Genomic DNA, 21204 nt, shown 5'->3' with positions numbered 1-21204 from the left:
GTTAACCGTTGCGTGTATAGTCAAAGGTGTAGTTAATGGACTTGAAGCACTCCACTCGGGTGGGATACTTCATTTGGATGTGAAACCGGCAAATGTATTAATTAGTGACGATTGTCAAGTGAAGTTGACTGACTTTGGGATAAGTAAACACATGGATGAATCGTGTGAAGACAAGTGGTATGGGTCTGCCCCTTATATGTCCCCCGAAGCCGTTTTAAAATCGATGAAATTGACTCCAAAGAGTGATGTGTGGTCGTTAGGGATTTCAGTGATTGAGATGAGAGAGAAGAAGCCACCGTATGAAGATTTAATGACAATGCGAATTCTCGAGTTGATCAAAAAGCACCCCCCACCCACTTTTAAAAACAAAGAAGAGAACAGCGAAGAAATCACCAATTTTGTTGCGTCGTGTCTCGTCAAAAATCCGAACCAGAGAGCGTCAATTAAAGATTTGAAGAAACACCGGTTCCTTCAAATTCCAGACGACAATCAACCAATCCTTAATTTGTGTGTTTCAGTCTACCAAACAAGGTACCACTACATGCCCCAAATATCAATATTCCCAGACAACAAATTTGCGATTAAATACATTGACAAAGACGATGAAAATAGAGCAGCATCAGAACAAATTCGACAATGTTTCTCATCCGTCAGACATCCAAAGCAACAAGGAGAGTCAATCAGGCATGACAACTCTATTAACAGTTATAACGTAAACTCTGAGGTGATGAACGAACAAATCCGATTGATTGAAAAGCTACAATCGGACATTCTCGCACTGAACGAGAAGGTTCTAAGCCTTCAAGAGAACTTTGCGTTGTATACTAAAGAGAAGATGGAAGACAAAGTGAAGGAGTTGGACAACTACAAACAGTTAGTGAAAGAGTGGACCAAAGATGTGGTAGAGAACATGGTGCAGAATATGATCGATGACAAACTGCATGATTTTTTGTTTGATGGATGTGAGAGTAGTAGTGGGGATGTGTCGCCAAGAGGAGTTTGTACCCCCGGAAGAAACGTTGAGAGTAATGAAGTGTCGAGAGACTCTTCGCCGAAACTGGAAGAGTTTTCTCCGAGGACAAGAACACTCAAAAAGGAGAACAAGAAGAGTTTCAATTTATCTGTGAAAGTTCCTAAAGACATCATAGGTATCACTCCACGTATTAAAACAATGAGAAAAGATGACATGTTTGAGAGTCTTGGCAGAGGGCGGAAGAAAAGCACGAGTTTCAATGGGATGCGGCACCGGTCCGACTCTGCTGAAGACCGTTGGATGAGTAGTCGTAGGCGGAACACACGTAGTATGCATGAGCGTAATAGCGAATTTGGGTCATTCAAGAAGTCACTTGAATTGAACTATAGTAAAGCAGAAAACCAGACTAAAGACAAAGTGAGTTTGCAACCACTTGTCCCATCAAATTCTTTGAAGAAGAAAGAGCGAGAACCATCCCCAGTACTCTCAAATAAGTTCACAGAAAATACGCCAAGGCTGGAGAGTATCCCAATCTTACGATCTACCTCGCCAAAGCCTGATAACAAAATAGTTGAACGACCGATAGCACAAAGGTCAAGTTCTCCACAATTGGTAAGAAAGCAAGGGTTAGGGCCACAAAGCGTGACGACATCGCAACTTGGTCCGACAAGTGTGAAACGGCTTGGGTTTGATGAAGTGGCCCCAAAGTCAAATAGCGTCTTTACAAGTGCTGTCACAAAAAATAAGAGTTCTGTTAACTTGAGCCAACTCGAACCAGAAAACACAGACAAGGACAAGTCTGTTGAGAAGAACAAAATACCCGTTTCAATGCTCAGCAGCACATCTCTCTACGATAAAGTACAAAAACAATCTCCGACAAATTCGATGAGGGGGGTATCATCCCCACACTCGTCGACATCGAGAAAAGACACGATCCGGAAAGGGCCAATGAAACAGAAAAGGTTCTCGCGACAAAACTCAAAGGTGTTAGGACATTCCGCACACCCATCAGTGTCAAAGCCACTGGACCAAGACACCGAGGCTAAAGTCATGAGTGTTTTGCGCTTTGAAGTTGCGAAAGCGCGGTGTGCCATATGTGAAATGGTTCCCTCAAACTATGAAATTCTACGGACGGAGTTGATTGATGAAATTGATCGGAGGAGTAAGGTGTACAAATTCAATAACATTGTTGGGGAAGATGTACCAATGAAGATCCACCAAATGGAAGAAAAAATTAACGAGCTTGATAGGAAGGTTGTGGACGTTGACATCCACTTGAGTCAATTCAGACAGGAAATACCAAAGTCAATCAATGAGTTCAGAAACGAACTTTTTGAGGCTTTACAAAATCTTTGAACATCAGTGGAATACTATTGATTTTGTTTGTATTATTCTGTTATAATAAACTGTATTATATGTTATAATTTTTACAAAAATATAATTAGCGAGCAAAAACCCTATTATATTACAATGAATTAATTAACACACTACCAAACTAGACTCGAAAGAATAGGAAACTATAATGAATTATATTTTTTTACAAATAAAACCAATTGAACCGACTTTTTTTATCTAAACGTTAAATGAAAAGACAACTTTAAATTAAAAAAGAGATGGAAGAACATAAGGAAGTCAGTGGGTTGGACATTTTGATGCCACAAAGAGTATCAGAGATCAAATCAGAGAAAGAAAAAGTCGAGAAAAAGCCGAAGAGATATTCCTTCAGGGGGCAAGATTTGGAGGCAATGAAAAAACTGAACGACAGTGGACTGAAACAAAAAGAACTTTTGAAGGAAATTAAAGAACAAACGGGCTTCAAACTGTCATCATCCACTTTAGCCACTTTGAGAGCAAATAATTTCAAAAAACACAAAAGAGGAAGAAAAGCGAAGTTTCCTGATTTATACAATATATTGAACATGAATGTGGAAAACTGTTTGACGAATGATATCCCAATTCATTACTTCCAAATAATGGTCTTTGCTAAGGAACTTATCTCACATTTCCATGCTCAGAAAAAGTACTTGGAAGTCACCGAAGAGAGTATTAACCAAGCTTGGGTGCAAACATTTTGTAAATCACAGACGTTCTCGGAAACAGTGACAAACGGAGAATTCTCGGGAATTGATTTGGCGTCGTACTCGACAACGTTGGACGACATCAGGTCTGCGATTGGGTATATGTCTACGTTAGGATATGTCTCTTACAGTATGGACGAAATCGATGTCTCTTTAAGATATATTGAACATTGGTCAAACTCTGCTTTGATGAAGCCAACCCTCGTTGGAGATGATAGAAAGAAGTTGACTGCGATTTTGTGTGGGAGCTCATCAGGTGGGAAATGCATTTTAGGTGTCTTTGGAAGCAACAAGTCGAGTAAAACAGATGGGATTGTGTACTTCCATGGAACAGCAACTTTTCTGGACTACTCGTCTCTCTGGAAGTGGGTCTCTTGTTTGGACTTTGGCGCCGAGAATGGCCCCAATGAAGAGAAAAAGAAGATCTTGATGTTGATCGACAACAATGAGCCACATCTCAAATTACTTGAAAAGGCCACACCAATTCCTCTTCCACCCAATTTAAAGTGTAATGTTCTTCAGTTACATGGATATGAAAATGTCGCGTTTCTGGTCTTACCAAAAGGGACGACTGGGTTGTTCCAACCGATGTGTCAAGGTATCAAAACAACTTTCAAAACCATTTTTAAGACCAAAATGATTGACGATTACCTCCAGAAAAACGTGAAGATTTCATTAACAGAAGGTACTCCCGAAGGCCAACTCAACGAAGAAATACCTGTTCCATCTATTTTAAGTACTTCTATTGCCCAAGACAAAGAAAAGACTGAAGAAAAGAAACGGAACAGGGTGTGCGGGAGGCTCGACGATTACATCCAGATGATGAAAGAGACTTGGGACGAAATCACTGAAGACAGCATACGAGCAGGATGGACCAAATCTACATTACTTCCAGAAGCTATGGGGACGTTGCCAAGAATTTCTGAGCCCTCACCACAGGAGGAAATGTCAAAGCATACACTGAAAGAGAAAGTCGACAAGTTAAAAGAGGTTGGGAAACTCCCCAAAGAGTTTGACAACGAAGACGTCTTTTTAGACACAACAGACGACCTACCAGGTTTGATCACAAGTGAAAACGAAAAGAAGAAGAAAAAGGCGGAAGAAGAGGACCAAAAAGAGAAGGAGAAACAAATCAACAACATCACCAAAACTCTCATCGACGAATTGGACGCCATTGTTGATAAAGAGGCTCAAAAGAGATTGCTTGACATTGTCAAAGCAAAGTTAGAGGCGTTCATGTGAGTTCAGTCCATTCAATTGTCATTGGTATTTTTAATAGTTTTTTTTACTATAAAATGTTGGTTCTATTTTAGAACTAGATGCTGCTTAAATATCTTTGAAATACATTAGCTGGTGTTAAAACAACACAATAACGTAAACACGCACACAAAAGCCACTACAAACAATACTTACCATTCTGAATGTTTATTCATAAAATCTTGGAATTAATACGGTGTTTGTATGTGTTGTGTTGTTTGTTGTGGATAAGCGAGTGGTTCACTTTGTTGGTTGCTGGACTGTGGATTTGTGTCTGGTTGTGGATAATACGAGTAAGCGTATGGGTTGTTATAGTCAAATTGTGGAAAGGTTTGTGATGGTTTCATATATGGTGATTGAAGTTCTGGATCGGCGTATTGTTGTTTAGAAGATTCGGTATCCAGAAACTCTTCTTTAATGTTTGGTAATGCCACTGCGACGGGGGTTTCATTTTCCGAATCGCAAAATTCACACACTTTTCTGAAGTCGTTGTCTGTTTTTCTTTGAACCAATACGTTTCGGATGACATTCACATTGTTCCTAACAACAACTATATTTTTAATGACATCATATGGCACTTTACGTTCACACATCTCACTCACCGTTTTCATACAATCCTTCTTGATGCGACACCTTGCTTTCACACTATAATAGTTCTTTGCCAACCCACACAATTTTGGTAAGTCTAAAACATGTGCTCTCCAAAACTCCGCAGGCTTCTTTGTTGGGACTTTTAAGCTCATGTACAAGTCCAACTCCATTTTACTCACATTTTCTTTCTCTAAGTATTTCATCAATTTCGCATTTTCTTCCTCTCCATATATCTGTATGTTTTTAAATCGAGGGGTAAAAAACAAGACCTTATTAAAATAACTGTTTTGAACTGCAAGAACATTCCTCTCGTACACAGTTACCAATTTTAATAACATTGTTTTCACATCATCAATCAAAGGGTCGTCGATATATTCTTGCATCCGAATTTGTTTGCACATCGTAAATATTTGATATAAGACATCACTCAAATGGTCCACTTCTTTCAGTTCTTTGAGGCAAATTAACACAGGCAACATAACTTTATATACATTTGTGACATTGATAAATATGTCACTGTGTGAAGTTTTCAACCGTTTTTGAAGCTCTTCTTGGTGTGACACAATAAATTCTAAAATTGAGAAATTAAGGATCCACTTCCCCATCGTAAATTTCTTGAGAAACCCTGTTTTGGGGTCGATCACAATTGGGATTTTTCCCAAAACCTTTTCGATGGTGTTTTTGTTGTCAAATAGGGTGTTGATCTTTTTCGTGAACGTGACCATCTCTTTATAAAACCCAAACAATTTGGATGAGCATTGCGGTGTTAGAAGTGGTCTGAAAAATGCTTTTCCAAAGCATCGAAGTTGCGTGTCGACTCTAAACAATCCATCAACTAAATTGCCTTCAACTCCGACAAATGAATTGCCATAGAATGGTAGTTTAAAGTCTGTGATGACCTTTGGAATCAAATTCTCCATTTGTGTGGTTGTCAAAGATTCCTTTGCGTTGTAGCATAAAGGTACAAAAAGGTGTTGTTCCTCAATATGTCTTGATGTGACATAATTAATGACGAGAAAACACCATCTGTCCTCTCCCAGTGTCTTCATGAAAAAGTTGAACGAGGGAAGACCAATTTCACCCGACTCTGACATCTTTTGTAGCTCCACTAGAAATATGTTTTTCAATTGAGGCAGGTCAAACTTCTCAAATTGTTCGAGGGAGGGCATTTGAATGTCCTTTGCTATTGGAGAGGAAAGTGGTTGAGTGTAATCGTCGAGTGTGCTGATAAACAAACTTTGGAAGCTCATTAACTTATTTAGTAATTTTTTAATTTATTATTTTTATAATTTGTTAATAGTTTATTTATTCTTCTTATTGATTACCTTTCTAAAAAGAATAAATTGAGTGCTTAATTGCGATATGACAGTATCGCACCTTGATTTTGAAATACCCAATGAAACGTTTTGTCATATTGAACGACTTTTTTGCTTGACTTCTCACTGTGTTTCTGTTGTTTTGAATCAGAATTTGATTGATTTAAAAGTCAGAGAGTATATTCCATAACAAAAAAAGTTATAATAACGTTATATATCTCGTTCAAATAATTCAGAGCAAAAAAAGTCAAAGAATTCAAATTATACAATTGATTGACTAAATCCAATTCGAATGAAAATGTATATAGTAAATTAATAATACTTTCTAGTTTGACCAAGTATGTATTGAACAAGGAAAGTCAGTGTTTTATCCACACCACAAGCAAAGTGGAGTCTTAAACGACGATGAAACAAATAAACCACACTCAACACAACGATGGAAGAGAGAAAATCAAATTTATTGTTCTTAAACCAGTCGTTTCCAACAATCGACAAAAGTATCATCAAGCTCACCTTTCAGAAGTACTCGTATGATGTCCTTCGAACTGTGAACGAGTTAATGTACATCAAAGACCGACAACCACCAAAGGTGTCCACTAAGAAAAATGTGCTTGACAGTTTCAACGAAACAATTAGTAAAGTGGGGAAAAGCATAGACAACTTTTTGGATGAGATCAGTTCAAATTTAAAGAAGTCGCCATCTCCACAAAGTGCAAAAAGTGAGCCAACAAACTTAGAGAAGAAGGATGAGTCGATCAACTCAACCCAACAGAACAAAACGGTTTCTCAAATCAGAGAAAACGAAATCCAACTCAAAAAGGAAATGAATTCGGAGAAGGAACAGACACAACAACCCACAGAAAATAAACAAGACGACGTTCTGGTACTTCATAAAGAGTTGGCACCACTAGTACTGCCTCCTCAGCAACTTCCCTTAGAAAAACAACTTGAAAAGACTGACGAAATTCAACCAGATAAAATCCCCGTTCCTGTGGAAGTCCCCAGTAAAAAATCAAAGGATTTGATCCACGTCATTGAAGACTACACAAGTGACAACTCCGCATTTTCCAATTTACAAATAGTAAGGGGGTCTGTAGATGAAGAAAGAATAGAGCCTTCATTAGACTGTCGAGTGATTAATAATAGTGTGGAGGTGTGTTATTACATTCCAGAAGGTATGCTCACGTCTGGGAGTTGGGTTGGTCTTTTTGATGCCCACGAGACGACCACCACGGCCTTCATAAAGAAGTCCGAGTGCAAGACCAATGTTGGTTCCATTCACTTTGAATCCGTTGTTCGTGGGAAATACACAGTGAAACTCTTTTTGAAAAGGGAAAATGGGTTCTTCATGAAAGAGGCATTAGTTTTTGTTGGCAAACCAATCGAAGCACTTCTCACCGTATCTGTTTCGTTGGGTAAGAAATGCGTTTTAGTTGAGGTTCCCGACAAAGAGCAGTTCTGGGCAGGTATCTATCCAACATCGAAAAGTATTCCTAACAGTAGCCCCGTAGTGAATGGGTGGTCTTCCAACAACTCATCTGTTCAACTTGACATTTCACATTTACTAGTAGGGCGTTATGAGTGCCGTATATTTGGGGAGGGTGCTGTTGAAGGTGTCATATTTCGTTCCTATCACTCGTGCTGTGATGTTGTCTTTACCATATAATCCACTATTGTTTTTAGTGTTATGGAATAGAAATGTTCGCTTCACAACCCACAAAAATGCCAAAATAAATTTATTCCTCTTTCTCGCTCTTCACCATCACTTCACCTTTCTTCATCCAATATCTCTCTTCGGGATGATGAGTCTTCTTCCACTCGGGGTACTTTGTTGCAGCGTCTCTGAGTTGTTGGATGATATCAGCTATCATATACTTCGAGCATTTGTTAACTACCCAATTTGGAATCCATCCATTCCATGAGTTCCAACTGAAGAATGAAAGCTTAGTACCTTCTGGTGTCTTTTCGACGATATACCCCGTCTTCAAACTTTTCGCTCGTACGAACCCAGACACTTCACCACATTTGGGGTGGTCGACGGAATGATTGGTGATGATGTAGATCCCCTTCTTCTCATCAAACCACCACGAACGCATATTCACCCAATCACGATTGGCAATGGTGAGTGGCATTTTAACACTGTAATACCCAATCTCCGTGTTTTCGTCAATTTGTTCGACCAACTTCTGTTCTTTCATCGACTCATCCCATGTCGCACGATATTCTGGATCTTGAAGGACGTCGTGAATAACTTCTGCGGGAATATCTTTTAAAGCAGTCGAGCGAAGTTTGATTTGGAGAGTTTCTTCATTAGACGCCTTTTGTTAAGTACAAGAAATTGTAAGACTTAAAAACAAAAGAAAACAAACATCTCTGAATAAAACAGTTGTCCCGTTTTTGTCTTCAGACACATTCCATCCTTCATCATCATCCAAAACCTTCTTGAAATCAAAGAAAAAGTCTTTATTTGGGACGGGGAAGTCCTGGTTGTGTGTTAACGTGTATACGTCACCATAGAGCTTCACCATCCATTCGGTCATTTTATCGGATGAGTTTCAAAGTTCCTGGCATTTTTGAGTCGTAAAACAGACAATTTTTTTCAACTCTTTCTTTAGTTATTTCAGTATAATTTGTTATTTACAAATTATTATTTTATTAAGTGTTTAGTAACTTTTATTAAACAATCAACAAATTAAATTAATTGAATATTTCGAAACTCACTTGTGGGAATAAAGAACTTTTTACTTTTTTTATTAATAATTCAACTGTTTTCAAATACTATTTGTTTTTTTTATTTTACTAATAGCCCGATTATTTAATGTTATTTACATCAAAATCAAAAAAGTATTATCAGGTATATTTGTAAGAGTCGGTGTTTCTAAATAAATCAAATACTTCTGGTTTTTTTAAAAATTTCTAAAGGCAAATCTGCTTTTTAACTAATTTTTATAAATTGCTATCATTGAAATAAAATATTATTGGTTTATTAGATGGTATTTGAAATATATAATTTTATTAGTAAATTATTATATCTATATGATATTATATTTATATTGTTTTGTAACTAATAATGATGCAAATAATTACTTTTTTTTACCAAAAAAAACAAAATATTGATTAACTCCAAAAAAAAATAAACAATTCTTTTTAAATTGTGGTTAATCTAATTATAGTTGTTATGTCTGATTTTTTTAATTGTTTTCATGTTTTTATAATTATATATATTAGAAAAGAACTATTCATTTATGGTAGTTATTAAATGAATAATACAAAAATCTTAATATAATTATAAAAACAAATAGAAATAATAATAATATAGGTTAATTTAATAATAAATTAACTATAAACTTAAAAAGACAAATAGTAGCGCATTTAAGAATAAATATATTAACGTTTATATAATTAAAAAAAAGAAATAGCTGAAGTTTATTATTATATTTTCCAATTGATTAGAAATCTATTTATTTACAAATATACACGACCAAATCAGGGAAATGATATAAAACAATAAATAATATCCTCAATTAATAAATGAACTTGAAAAATACAATTGTTTAAAATTTTTATACAATATAAATTAAATCAAACAAAGAAATTGTAACTTACAAATGCGATTTATAGATTGGAGGCGTCAAAGTATATTAAAAAAACCTAGAATGAAATAAATGACTCACTTAGTTTTTTCATTATTTTTGGGGTTGTTTGGAATCATGTGGTATGCAACGATGACAACGACTGCTATGAACGTAAGCACCTCGAGTGCGAAAGTCACTTTGTCCTCCGATACTTCCACTGCACGTCACTTGGTTTTTTGATATTTTTGGGACAAACTTTTCTTTTGAATTTGGAGATCAAACCATAAAATGAAACAAAAGAAAGGGATAACAAATTATTTGTATGGGTTTACATATGGATTTGCATACGCGGGCTTGCCTTGCTGCTTTTGTTGTTGCATTTGTTGTGCAAACTGTTGTTGTTGACTTGTTCCATATGGTGACATTGGGTATTGCTGACTACCACCTTGTTGAGTTGACTTCACATAAGGGTTATACGACTGTTGCATTTGTTGTTGGGGTTGTTGTGGTTGTTTGTATTGTGCATAAGGCTGTTGATATTGAGTTGGTCTTTGTTGGTACTGTGATTGAATAAATTGGGATTGTTGTGTATACTGTTGTTGTGCATATTGTTGCTGCCCATAAACCTGTTGTTGTGGGTATTGTCTTTGTGATTGAGTGAATTGTTGTTGTTGTGGTTGAGAGGCGTAGTTTCTCTGGGGGCACTGTTGATAACTTGAAGCGGTCATTGGTTGTTGATAAGGTTGTTGTTGTCGTTGTTGGGGTTGGGAATATTGAGGGTATTGTTGTGGAGGGTATTGTGGTTGTTGATATTGTGGTTGAACAGCAGGTTGTTTAGGTGGAAGTGGTGGCAATTGTTTTGTAGGTACGTTTGGTTGTTGAGGTTGTACATTTGCCGATTGGAGCTTCTTAAGTAAATCGTCGACGTCAAACGCGTGTCTTTCACAGAATGTGAACACTTCTTGTTTTAACTCAATCAACTTTTGAAGGACAAAAGAGTGATTGGAAATAGATGACGAGACTTCGTCTCTTATTTCTCCAGCCGCTTTCATAGCACTGTGAATCTTGTCAATGTTGACATTAAGTTCGACTACTTTTTCACCCAACACAAGTTGCAATTCTGCGTGTTCTGAAGTGATTTTACCAAGTAATTCTGTTTGTAAATCAAATGACTTTTGCATTTGAGCGACAAGTGTTTTGAGTTGTTCGCTGTAATTGTTAACAACGCCTTCTTGGTTGGAGGTCTTATTCAACTCGTCAATTAAATTGCTTTCTTGAGCCTCAGCACCACATAACAATGTTTGTAACAAGTCGTTTCGATCAATGATGAGTTGTTCCCACTCCCCTTTCAGTTCTTCCATTCTAACAATTATGGGCATTGCTCTTTCTGTTTCTTCTTTAGTTGGGAAGAACTGAGCAACACCTTCCTTTCCTCTTTGAATAATGTTGAGAATATCTGCATTCAGTTTCATTTTACTTGACGTCTCCACATCACTTCTTTTAGACTGTGAAACCAAGTTGTCGACTTCTCTGATTTTCGCAATCAAAGAGTGTTGATTGGAAGCAAGATTGATTGTCCAATAATTTCTGTACTTCACAATACCATCATTATCCTTCAAAGCCTCTTCATCAAGTCGGTGTTTAATTTCCGCAATCAAGTCGTCGTTTTTCTGAGTCGATTTATTCATCATTTCCATACTTTCTTGCAATTTGTCGAACTGTTTCAAGTTCCCAAATTCAGTGGCAAACTTCTCGACGTCTGATGGTATTCGTTGGGGGTTCTTCACAATTTCAATGACTTCTTTCAACTTGATTCTTTCAAGATAGTCTTCACCCGCTTTAGTAGACGCTGGTGTAGTAAGTTTAGTATCGTCAATCACCTTTTTCGCTTTGGCCATATATTGATTGTAAGCAGCTCGAATCTTTAATGGCAATAACTCTTTGAAAGGGTTTTCTCCTTCAAATTGGAAAGCTTGTTCTTTCGCAAGAACAGTTGCTTCTGGGTATTCCAACGACGCTGCTTCTGGGATGTTCTGCATATACACCTCGTCATTGTCCTTTTGCATTTGGGTCAACTCAGCCTTAAAGGTCTTTAAAACAGTGTCAAAAGTACCTTTGAATTCCTTTGGAAGGTCTTTAGTTCTTGATGCGGCGTCTATATTATCAATGGCCCACATCATTCGTGATATCTGCTCCCCATACTTTAAATTTTCTTTTGCGTCAACTGCAGCAATGTGTCGCTGAACATCAGCAACACACAACTTTTCAAACGCCATGGAAGAAGCATATATATGGTGGGGTATACACTGTTTGGCAGCTTTAGTTGTGTCTTTCATAACAACAGCTACCTTGTAGACACCAGACGCCAACTTCATTTGAATCGTCTCTGATCGACTTTCTAAAATTGCTTTTTGGTAATACATGTACTGCACTGCGAGCATACAAAATGACGACAAGGCTTTGGTTGCTTCCGGCATGATATCCAAACAATTCACGACTCTTTCATTACCCACAACTGCATTGGACGCTTCACTAAAACAGAAAGCTGCATTCTTTATATGTTCTATCGCATCTTTGAGGTCAGTGCGAAAATTCTGACGTGCAAGAATCATGTGCGCAACGCCGACGTTATACAATACATTCGCCGTTTCAAAGCAGAAGAGGTAGCATGAAGTTTGTTCCTTTTTAACAGTGTCTGTCCAAGAAAATTGAACATTGATAGAGGACAGCGCGACTCTTTGGCTCAAGTTGTGGAGGTTATTGTAATACTCAATACTTGATTTAATAACCAAGTCCGCGTTGGTTGTCGTGACAAGTTGGTCTCGAGACTTTTGCATTGCTCCGACAGTGTTTGTGATATTTTGACTGATTGTCCCAAACTGTGCTGAAATAGCGCGTACAATTGGTTGGTATATTTGTGCCGAAGTTGTTTGCTTCAGTCTGAAGATGGGGAATGGGATTACGTCTAAAATATTTGTCATCTGAGTTTTCTAGTGTTTTGAGGATTTCAGGTTTTAGAGTATTTTTGGAGTGCGTTTGAATGGTGAATGTGTATGGTTTTAAACTCTTCATACAGTATTATCTAGTATTTTTTTGGTATCTATTTAGTTTATTATTGAAATTTGTTTTATCTGTTGTCAAATTTGTAAAATAGTTAAAATTTTAATAGTTATTTTATAAATGTGAGTCAATGATTTTTGTATTTTTCTTTTCGTAGAGATTGAGTTTTTACTCATTATTGTTTATGAATAATTACTAATTAATAAAAACAATTACTAAACTAATTATTTACAATACATTAATTTAGTTCTCAAAAACAAATGTGCATGAAATATGAATTATAATTAAAAGTTTTAATTATAAATTATAAAAATTATAATTTATTTATTTTAATTTAAAACAAATATAGTTTATACAAGTAAAAAAATTACAAAACTTATCGAATCGAATGTTAAATTGGAAGATATTATAATTAAGTTAGCATTGTGTGTTTCAATTTATTATGAGAGTAAAGAGGTTTTACTGTATTTAATATAATATTTTAATATACTATTTAACAATAAAAATACAAACCATACAATTTGATTATAAAGTTTTTTAAAAGTATTTATTGGGTTGATATATTAAGTAACGTTATCTTTAAATACTTATACATAAAACAATCATTAGATACTGTAAACACTTAATCGATAGTTCTTGATAAAAGCATTGAAAAAGATTCGTTTTTGTGGATGAATAAACACTTCAAGTGATTGTGCAAAACGGTTTTAAAAAGTTTCGAAAACTTTTTAAAATATATGAATAGAGTATGAAAAAGATGAATAACAGAAAAGAGAAAAAGGGTTTATTATTATCCAATTTTTTTCTCAAATTTGAAGATATTTAAGAAAAAAACTGATACGGATTATAATATTTCATTGTGATGTTTCAAAGAGACTTCACACTTGGCTTGCCAACTATCACTTCATTTTTTGATACAAAGGATATTTATCACCCACATGTTGCTTCACAACCACGAATACAGTCAACTACTTTTAAATACAAAGAAGCTGCAAAACCAAAAAAGCTTCAATGTAATGAAAGAGACACACTCCCATCCATAAACAGTTTAACATCAGGGCTTAGGTTTCATATTAACCAAAACATGAAACCCATGGCTCAAAAAAAGCAACTCGGATACTTTCAAAACATTCAACCCTTTCAAAAGTCTGTTACAACAATAAAGGGACAAGAACCCCCAATGATAATCAAGCAACAACCAATTCCGAGAGTACAAAAACAGAAGAAAGTGAATGAAAGTCCAACATTAGAAAAAGGAAACGACATCCTGTCGCGCGTTATTGATTCAAATGAAAGCACTGAAACGGAAAAAAGTGAAGGAACCTTTGCTAGCGATATACTCTCCGGACATTTTGATATTTCAAACACCAAGAAATCTAGACAAATGTTAATGGAAAAAGACAAACAGCCGGATTCTCTTCCACCACTCAGCGAGACTAAAAGTGTTAATGACAAGGTGTTAATTAGAATAGGGGAAAATGTATTTATTTCAAAATCTGAAGTAAATGGGGAGATGTGTGTTGATATAAGAGAGTACAACAACATCTGTGGGAGACTCAACCCAACAGACAAAGGTATTTTACTTGGCATGAAGGAGTGGAATACAATCATGAAATCTGTCCCATTTTTGACAAAGTGGTTGAGTGCAACGCCATCCATTTGAATCAATGAAGATTCTCAATGTACACCAGTGTAAGTGTTTCTTTTGTAATTGATTGTATCAGTGTAAAGTAAGTTAACACTCATTTATTCATCACTTGTTATAACAACCACTTCAGCTCCTTTTTGAATATCGTCAATATCATCCATTTCGCGATACCGCATGATTGTTTGGGTGTTTTGTTTCATCTTAAAGTAATAGAAGGCCATACACAATACTACAAGAAGTAAGATAACAAAAACAATGCATTTTTTGGTGTTGCTTTGTTCTTCTGTTTCTTCGTATGTCACGACAACTGGATGACAATGAACTATAGAACTGCTTGAAACTACTTGTGAGTATCTAAGTGTGATAAAATCTATTGTTATAGTATAAGAACTAACTTTTATATACAACCCACCGACCAAAACATTCAGTAAAGAGCCGACCTAATTGCGATATTTGATTGGTTGTAACATCAACTAGAATAAGCTGCGGCAATTGGGTGTCTGGGCCGAATCCATGTTCTTCGTTAAGGATGAGATATTGTGTATCGCCTCTCCATGTATTGACATTTGTATGCAGCGCAAAGTTACTATCCTTTCCAAACACTATTTCAGCCCCCTTTAACACTCTAACAGGGGCTATTGTGTTCTCGTTGAAATGTATATTACCCAATACTGTCACTTTAGACTGTATCGCCAGATACGAATCCCTTTCGATGAAAATTGAAGCACTTTTATCGACAATTAACTCGGCACGTTGTACAAAAGTCATTGATTTGTGAACTTCTAAATAGACACTTGACAAGAGTGTTCCTCCAAAATGAATAAAGTCGTTTGCTATTATTTTTGTCACTTTTTTGGTATTAAGAATGGCCATAATTATACTTTGATTCTTCAAAGTAATGCACCCCCCATTTTCGGGAACAACAAGCGCAATGATCGCACTTGTATCTACAGTAACATCAAAACCCTTTAAATACCGAATTGTTGGCGATTGTTTGGGTCGTATTACACACTTAGTCTCACAATCAATTCCTCCAAACAATGGCGTGTCAAAGTGCACAACAACTTCGTCTGGTTCGTTAATGATATATCGACAATTTTCACAAGGGCACCCGCTCTCTCGAAATTTGACATTGTCTCCACTCAAGTAGATGTCTTTTTTATGTTTAGAAATGACATGACACTTCTTTAAAATTGACATTGGAATGACTTTCTGTGACGATGGAAAAACAACAATGTTCCGATTTTCAAAGTGTTGCAAATGTGGAGAATTGGCAAAATTGATTTTGGTGTCGGACTCTAAAAACACGAATTGGTCTGCACTCGTTTCACAATATTTAGACACATTCACCGAGTCGATAAAAGCCATATGTGTTGTGAAATATGTCTCTTCAACGGAATGTATCTCAACTTTGGAAGAGATCAGAGAGCAGTAAAACGCTTTGATTGTACCTTTTTTAAAGACAACGCTTGATGAATTTGAAATGAACATTGTTGCACTGATATCCTCTGTTATCGTCAAAAAGCCATTCACTAAAGTGATGGAGTTGAACTGTAATGGTGCTTTAACAGTTGCTCTTGCTAACGAGACAAATAGATTGTTTACCATCGCCTTTAAAGTTACGTCTTGTGTGTGTTGTAACAACGAAACGGTGTCATGTTCGGGGATCTCTCCGTTTTGAATAGTTGATACTGAAGATGGTGATAAGAGTGTGAAATAGGGGTTTCCGCTATAAGAATTGATTTGTGGAGGAAATGGTGACACAATAGACAACGTGTTAGTGTTAGTGATATTCTGAGTAACAAATTGTGAAGGAGATAATATCGACAGATACATTTTGACAGAGATACTTTTGAACTTTGGTGCAAAAAGTGATCCCGTATCAATATACACTGCACACAATTCGCAGTGAATGCTCCCAATATATGTTTCGAGATACAACGCAATCGGTTGGGTGATATTAATGTCAAATGCAGTGAATTTTCCTTTAATTTCAACGTCTGAATCGCTCATTAACTTCAAGTTAGCCATTGGTGGTGGGTTCTCCAAAATCACTCGTTGTTTCTTTGTCGAGGTGAGTACAATAGAATAGTCCACAAGTTCTTGTGGACATTTATAGTCTGTATTCAAGTAAACCGAACTATCTGAGAGATCCAAGTAATTGTTGTCTGACCTAATTTCACATAAAAAGGAAGTGCACATAACGAAGAGTGTGCCAAGCACAACCACTTGACAATTTAACATGTTATTTCAAGTTTCTTCTGTTATTTATCACAAATTGCGTTATTAGGCATCTTTTGTTATATATAACAAATCAGTGGTTTTTTCATCAAAATATTTTGGGGCAATGAACAATTATAAAACAAAGGTAAATTTATAATACTTTTTAATAAAAACAAGTATACTAGTATTTTATAATAAAAAAATTAGAATGATCTAAAAGTATATTCAGTAGTAGTTGAAAGATCCTTTCATCACCTCCTTGCGCTCTTCCTCGGTGATTTTAATTGTCCCAATGTTATACGAAAGCAGTGTGTCCACGTCTTTTTTGAGAACCTTTTCTCTGTATTTAAGTCTTGTCTTAGGCACACTGAGACTCTCTCCGTTCTTACCGATGAGCCATGTGAGTTTGTCTCGCAACGTGTAAGATGATATAACCACCGAGTTCTGGGCAATTTCGTTGACATCAGTTGCGGTCAATCCAAATGTCTTCACTGCATTTGCGTATTCCTCAATCAACGGTTGGTCTGTAGTATGTGAGTGCATTGGTGAATCAGTAGCCAGTGTGACCAACATTCCTCTCATAAAGTATTTGTTAAATGGGTGTTTGATGATATCGTACAAGAATTTGTCGTAAATAGGACAGCAAGTGATACCTATTTGGGCCAAGATAAATAAGTACTGCAACATGTTTTGGTCATCTAGAGTCCTTCCATGTGATATTGAGTCCGCAGTCAAAAATGCAGCTGCGTTATGCATAGGATCTCCAGCTTCTCCACAGTGCGGTCTAAATGCAAAAGTGTTGAGTCCAAGACTCTTTCTCAAGTTGTTTAACACTGAGATGTTCATTCTCAAGAAGTAAATCCAATATTGGAATGATGGTTCACTATAACTGTTGTATTCAGAAGGCAATTCCTGTTCTAAATTACCATCAACAGAATACACCGATTCATCACCTTTAGTATCAAAGCTCCCAACTCTTTTCAATAATTCCGAGACTTCAAAGTTGTTCTCTGGATTCAAAGTAGCTTCAAAAAGTGGTCCAAAAATGTTGCAAATAATTTTCTCGAAACAGCTGATGATGTTCTGGTGCTTCAATTTGGCGTATTCTCTCACAACTTGAATGCTTAAAAGATGATCTTTGCTTTGAAGTATTCCAGCACGATACAACATCTTTGCAAGTCTCTCTACATCAGTTTTGTTCCCTCCATTCAGTCCAAGACCTATTTCCATCTTAATGCTTCTCGTTTGGTTACCATTGAACCACGTCTCTTTTAATAACTCGCCCAAATACTTTCCACCATCTAAGTTGTTTGTTGTCAAAAACAAATTACGCAACTCGCGGCGGTTGAATATTCTCTCTCTTGAGTCCCATAAATCATATCTTTGTATGACTGAGGGGTCGAATGAGACGTCCAGGGTTTCCAAATTGAGTCGGTTGATATTATAGATATTGAACATGTTTTTCAATGTCACTTTTTTGAACACTCTAAAGCCATCCTCCATCTCGACTTCAAGCTCTTTGTATACAATCTTTTCCGCATCACTAACTAATTTGTCTTGAATGAATTTGAGTAGTTTTCTCGGATGGAAAGACCTCGGTCCGGTCAACACTGTATCGATTTTCATCGAAGCGTCAAAGTCTTCCTTCAAATTTTTCATCTCCGTAGCTTCAATGGAGTTGTTCAGGAGTTTGTGTAGCGTGAACATCTCCTCCCTGCACTTTAACTGAATGTATCCAAATGATCTCGAGTCTCCATTCGCCACAAAGCTAGTCAATGAATTATAATCCGAAGTGTACTCTGTGTAATCAATGATAGGAAAGTATGCTCGATTCTTCTCAAGGTGGATCGAGTGATATTTGTTCTCATGGAACTTTTTGAAACATTTCTTACAAAACTTTTTGCGACAGTCGAAGCATTCTATAAACGCTGTGGAGACTTTGCAAACGTCGCACACCATATCTGGGGTATCAAACACGTTGTAGACTCCATTAGAAATTGAGTAGAACAGTTTCGTTGTTGTTGGCAGATCTACAATTTTCGTTGGAACAAATTGTGTTTCATTCTCCTCCAAGTACTTCTCTCTCAATGAAATAAAATAAGTGATGTTCTTCATGATGTCGACGTCTTTGCCACTTTTCGTCTTAAAGTTCAAGAAGACACGTGTTCTTGGAATGTCCTCAAAAACACCATTTGCATTGTTTTCAGTTAGCGCTTTAAGTAACTGCTCTTCATCGCTTAACAACTGTCTTCTAAACGCTGGACGCGACAAGTGGTTGACAAATCCCTTCATCATACGAGACTTCGTCTTAAACGAGAATCCACATTGCCTTACAGAATTGCGACAAATTTCGACTAAGTCGTGGTCTTTGTATTTATACATATTCTTTGCCATCGAGTATTCTTCAAGAAGTGGTTCCACTGTTTTGTGTACTCGAAGTGGCTTGTCCGTTGACAACGAGACGTTGAGTCCGACTGCAAAGAATGTATTGAACGGGTTAGAACTGTACGGTGTAATTTTAGCGTGAGTGGCCATTGGTGCCTGTGAAATTCCGATTTGGTCCAAGTAGAATAAGTATTGTAAAGTCGTGTTATCTTCAAGTTTGACTGCTTGACTGACACCTTTGGAAGTGAGGTATCCCGCAACCAAATGACTATAATGTCCCGTCTTCCCACAGTGTGGTCTAAAATCAAACGTGTTAAGCCCTTTTGCCATTCGAAGTAAATTAAGTGATGTAATATTACTATAGAAATAGTACATATAAACGTAATAAGATGGATCGCTTTGGTTCTCTAAATTTGGGTCAAAAGAAGACAAAGTAATTGACTCTACAACACCTTCATCTCCATCAGAATCAAATCCACTGATCTCTTGAAGGAAAAGGGAAAGTTCTTTATGTTGTTCTGGGTGTAAAGTCGCCTCAAAAATAGGCTTAAAGAATCGCGATATATATTCGGAGAATGTGATCTCCTTCACATTCTCATAAAACCGATGAAACTCAATCAGAAACTTGTTGTGGCTTGAGACAACCTTGTTTGATATGACCCAATGAGAAAGTTTCTCCCACTCATCTTTGGTATTCCCCATTATAATAAGCCTCATCTCTGTGTATGTCTGTGTTTCCTCAATTTTACTCAATTCCTCTTTTAACAACTTCGCAAAGAGTTTTCCTTCGTCCAAATTTGTAGTCTTCAAAAATATCGAACAGAGCGAGTCATCATTTTCAAATTCGCCAATTTGGTGAATGGAAAGTCGATTTAAATCGATTTTGTGTCGTTGGCAAAACTGGTTCAAATTCTCTCTCTTCTTGTCTGAGTTCACAAACACATCATCTTGATAGTCTTTATTCTCTTTGATGAACTTAAACAAATTGTTTTCAGGTGCTGCCCAATTAGCGTGAATGTGCGTGTCGACTTTCGGACACTCAAAAAAGTTGTTTCCGACTTGCACTTTTCTCAAATCTAAGTATAAATGCAAATTAAATCGGTGTTCCAACTCTTGTAACCTTTCCATTGTAAACGTCTTTGTCGGAGGGTCGTCGACTAATTTGAGAACAACGTCAAAATCCTTCAAGTAATTTTCTATAGAAATTGGAGAATATAAAATAGTGTTGGTGTTATCAACAATAACATAAACACCATTCTTTAATTGGACGGAAACCATCAATTCTTTGCTACTCGACATGACCAAAGACGTCATTTCTTTGTCAATGTGCATTGGAAAGATGTCGACTTTCTCTTCGTCTTCTTGTAATTGTAAATGACTCTTGAAGTGTTGCGGATCAACGAACATGTATTTGTTTCTATACGACTGGATTTTGAGGATGTTCTCCGCTGCACGTGTCCGTTCTTTGTTGACCCAATGAACTGATCTCGATATTTGTACCTCAGCATCTTCTTGGAGAGATTTTCTAAGTTCTTTTGAATCCGACGTCGTTATGGTGTTTCGTGCAAAACAGAGTATTTTGGAAAATCGGAAGTTTTTCTCTTTCAATGGAACAGATGTCGCGAGGAAGTTCTCCTTGATACCAGGAGAGCCTTCTCCAGACATTATTATTTTGTTTTTTAGTTTATCAACGATTTGAATTTGTTAATAGATGATATATTGAGTCAGTAAAATAAAAAAACACAAAAAAACTTAAAACAGAGCAACTTTTTAAATTCAATTTGATTATTTTTGGTTTTAATAAACGTAATATATCGGGAAATATTTCAAATGTAGCCATATCATTTTTTTATTTTTTATAATTTGCTCGTTTATCTAAAACAAAAACAAGCCATTCATTGTTTAACATATTAGGTAAATAAATTATTTTATTGTAAGTTTTTTATACAAACTATTTCTTTATTATTTAACCTTAGGATGTCGGCAGTTGAAAAGTAACCTAAATATTTTATAGTTAGTTAACCATATACTCTGTTAAGTAACTGAACAATATTTAGGTTACTTTTCAACTGCCGACATCCTAAGGTTAAATAATAAA

At 36.3% G+C, this 21204-nt stretch overlaps 9 protein-coding genes across 9 annotated transcripts; 4 read left to right on the top strand and 5 right to left on the bottom strand.

Moving 5' to 3' along the window:
• Nucleotides 1-106: 106 nt before the first annotated feature.
• On the top strand, nt 107-2329 carry EIN_222580 (serine/threonine protein kinase, putative; the record flags this gene model as incomplete). The annotated part of the gene is made up of 1 exon (XM_004254828.1): nt 107-2329. A coding segment is annotated over one exon (2223 nt), but the record flags the coding sequence as incomplete, so codon positions are not given.
• Nucleotides 2330-2586: 257 nt separating this feature from the next.
• On the top strand, nt 2587-4293 carry EIN_222570 (hypothetical protein; the record flags this gene model as incomplete). The annotated part of the gene is made up of 1 exon (XM_004254827.1): nt 2587-4293. One exon carries the CDS (start codon nt 2587-2589, stop codon nt 4291-4293), a length of 1707 nt encoding a protein of 568 aa, XP_004254875.1.
• A 203-nt stretch (nt 4294-4496) lies between these two features.
• On the bottom strand, nt 4497-6149 carry EIN_222560 (hypothetical protein; the record flags this gene model as incomplete). The annotated part of the gene is made up of 1 exon (XM_004254826.1): nt 4497-6149. The coding sequence occupies one exon, from the start codon at nt 6147-6149 to the stop codon at nt 4497-4499; it is 1653 nt and encodes a 550-aa protein (XP_004254874.1).
• Nucleotides 6150-6651: 502 nt separating this feature from the next.
• On the top strand, nt 6652-7881 carry EIN_222550 (hypothetical protein; the record flags this gene model as incomplete). The annotated part of the gene is made up of 1 exon (XM_004254825.1): nt 6652-7881. One exon carries the CDS (start codon nt 6652-6654, stop codon nt 7879-7881), a length of 1230 nt encoding a protein of 409 aa, XP_004254873.1.
• Nucleotides 7882-7951: 70 nt separating this feature from the next.
• Nucleotides 7952-8755, bottom strand: EIN_222540 (phosphatidylcholine transfer protein, putative; the record flags this gene model as incomplete). The annotated part of the gene is made up of 2 exons (XM_004254824.1): nt 7952-8533; nt 8585-8755. 2 exons carry the CDS (start codon nt 8753-8755, stop codon nt 7952-7954), a joined length of 753 nt encoding a protein of 250 aa, XP_004254872.1.
• Nucleotides 8756-10104: 1349 nt separating this feature from the next.
• On the bottom strand, nt 10105-12771 carry EIN_222530 (hypothetical protein; the record flags this gene model as incomplete). Its single annotated transcript, XM_004254823.1, has 1 exon — nt 10105-12771. The coding sequence occupies one exon, from the start codon at nt 12769-12771 to the stop codon at nt 10105-10107; it is 2667 nt and encodes an 888-aa protein (XP_004254871.1).
• A 1163-nt stretch (nt 12772-13934) lies between these two features.
• EIN_222520 (hypothetical protein) lies at nt 13935-14513 on the top strand (the record flags this gene model as incomplete). Its single annotated transcript, XM_004254822.1, has 1 exon — nt 13935-14513. The coding sequence occupies one exon, from the start codon at nt 13935-13937 to the stop codon at nt 14511-14513; it is 579 nt and encodes a 192-aa protein (XP_004254870.1).
• Nucleotides 14514-14596: 83 nt separating this feature from the next.
• Nucleotides 14597-16742, bottom strand: EIN_222510 (hypothetical protein; the record flags this gene model as incomplete). Its single annotated transcript, XM_004254821.1, has 2 exons — nt 14597-14838; nt 14894-16742. The coding sequence occupies 2 exons, from the start codon at nt 16740-16742 to the stop codon at nt 14597-14599; spliced, it is 2091 nt and encodes a 696-aa protein (XP_004254869.1).
• Nucleotides 16743-16946: 204 nt separating this feature from the next.
• EIN_222500 (AMP deaminase, putative) lies at nt 16947-20771 on the bottom strand (the record flags this gene model as incomplete). The annotated part of the gene is made up of 1 exon (XM_004254820.1): nt 16947-20771. The coding sequence occupies one exon, from the start codon at nt 20769-20771 to the stop codon at nt 16947-16949; it is 3825 nt and encodes a 1274-aa protein (XP_004254868.1).
• Between the last annotated feature and the right edge of the window lie 433 nt (nt 20772-21204).

This window comes from Entamoeba invadens (assembly GCF_000330505.1).
Source record: "Entamoeba invadens IP1 unplaced genomic scaffold scaff_1105074725849, whole genome shotgun sequence".
NCBI lineage: Eukaryota > Evosea > Mastigamoebida > Endamoebidae > Entamoeba > Entamoeba invadens.
This window is presented reverse-complemented; position numbering and strand designations above follow the sequence as displayed.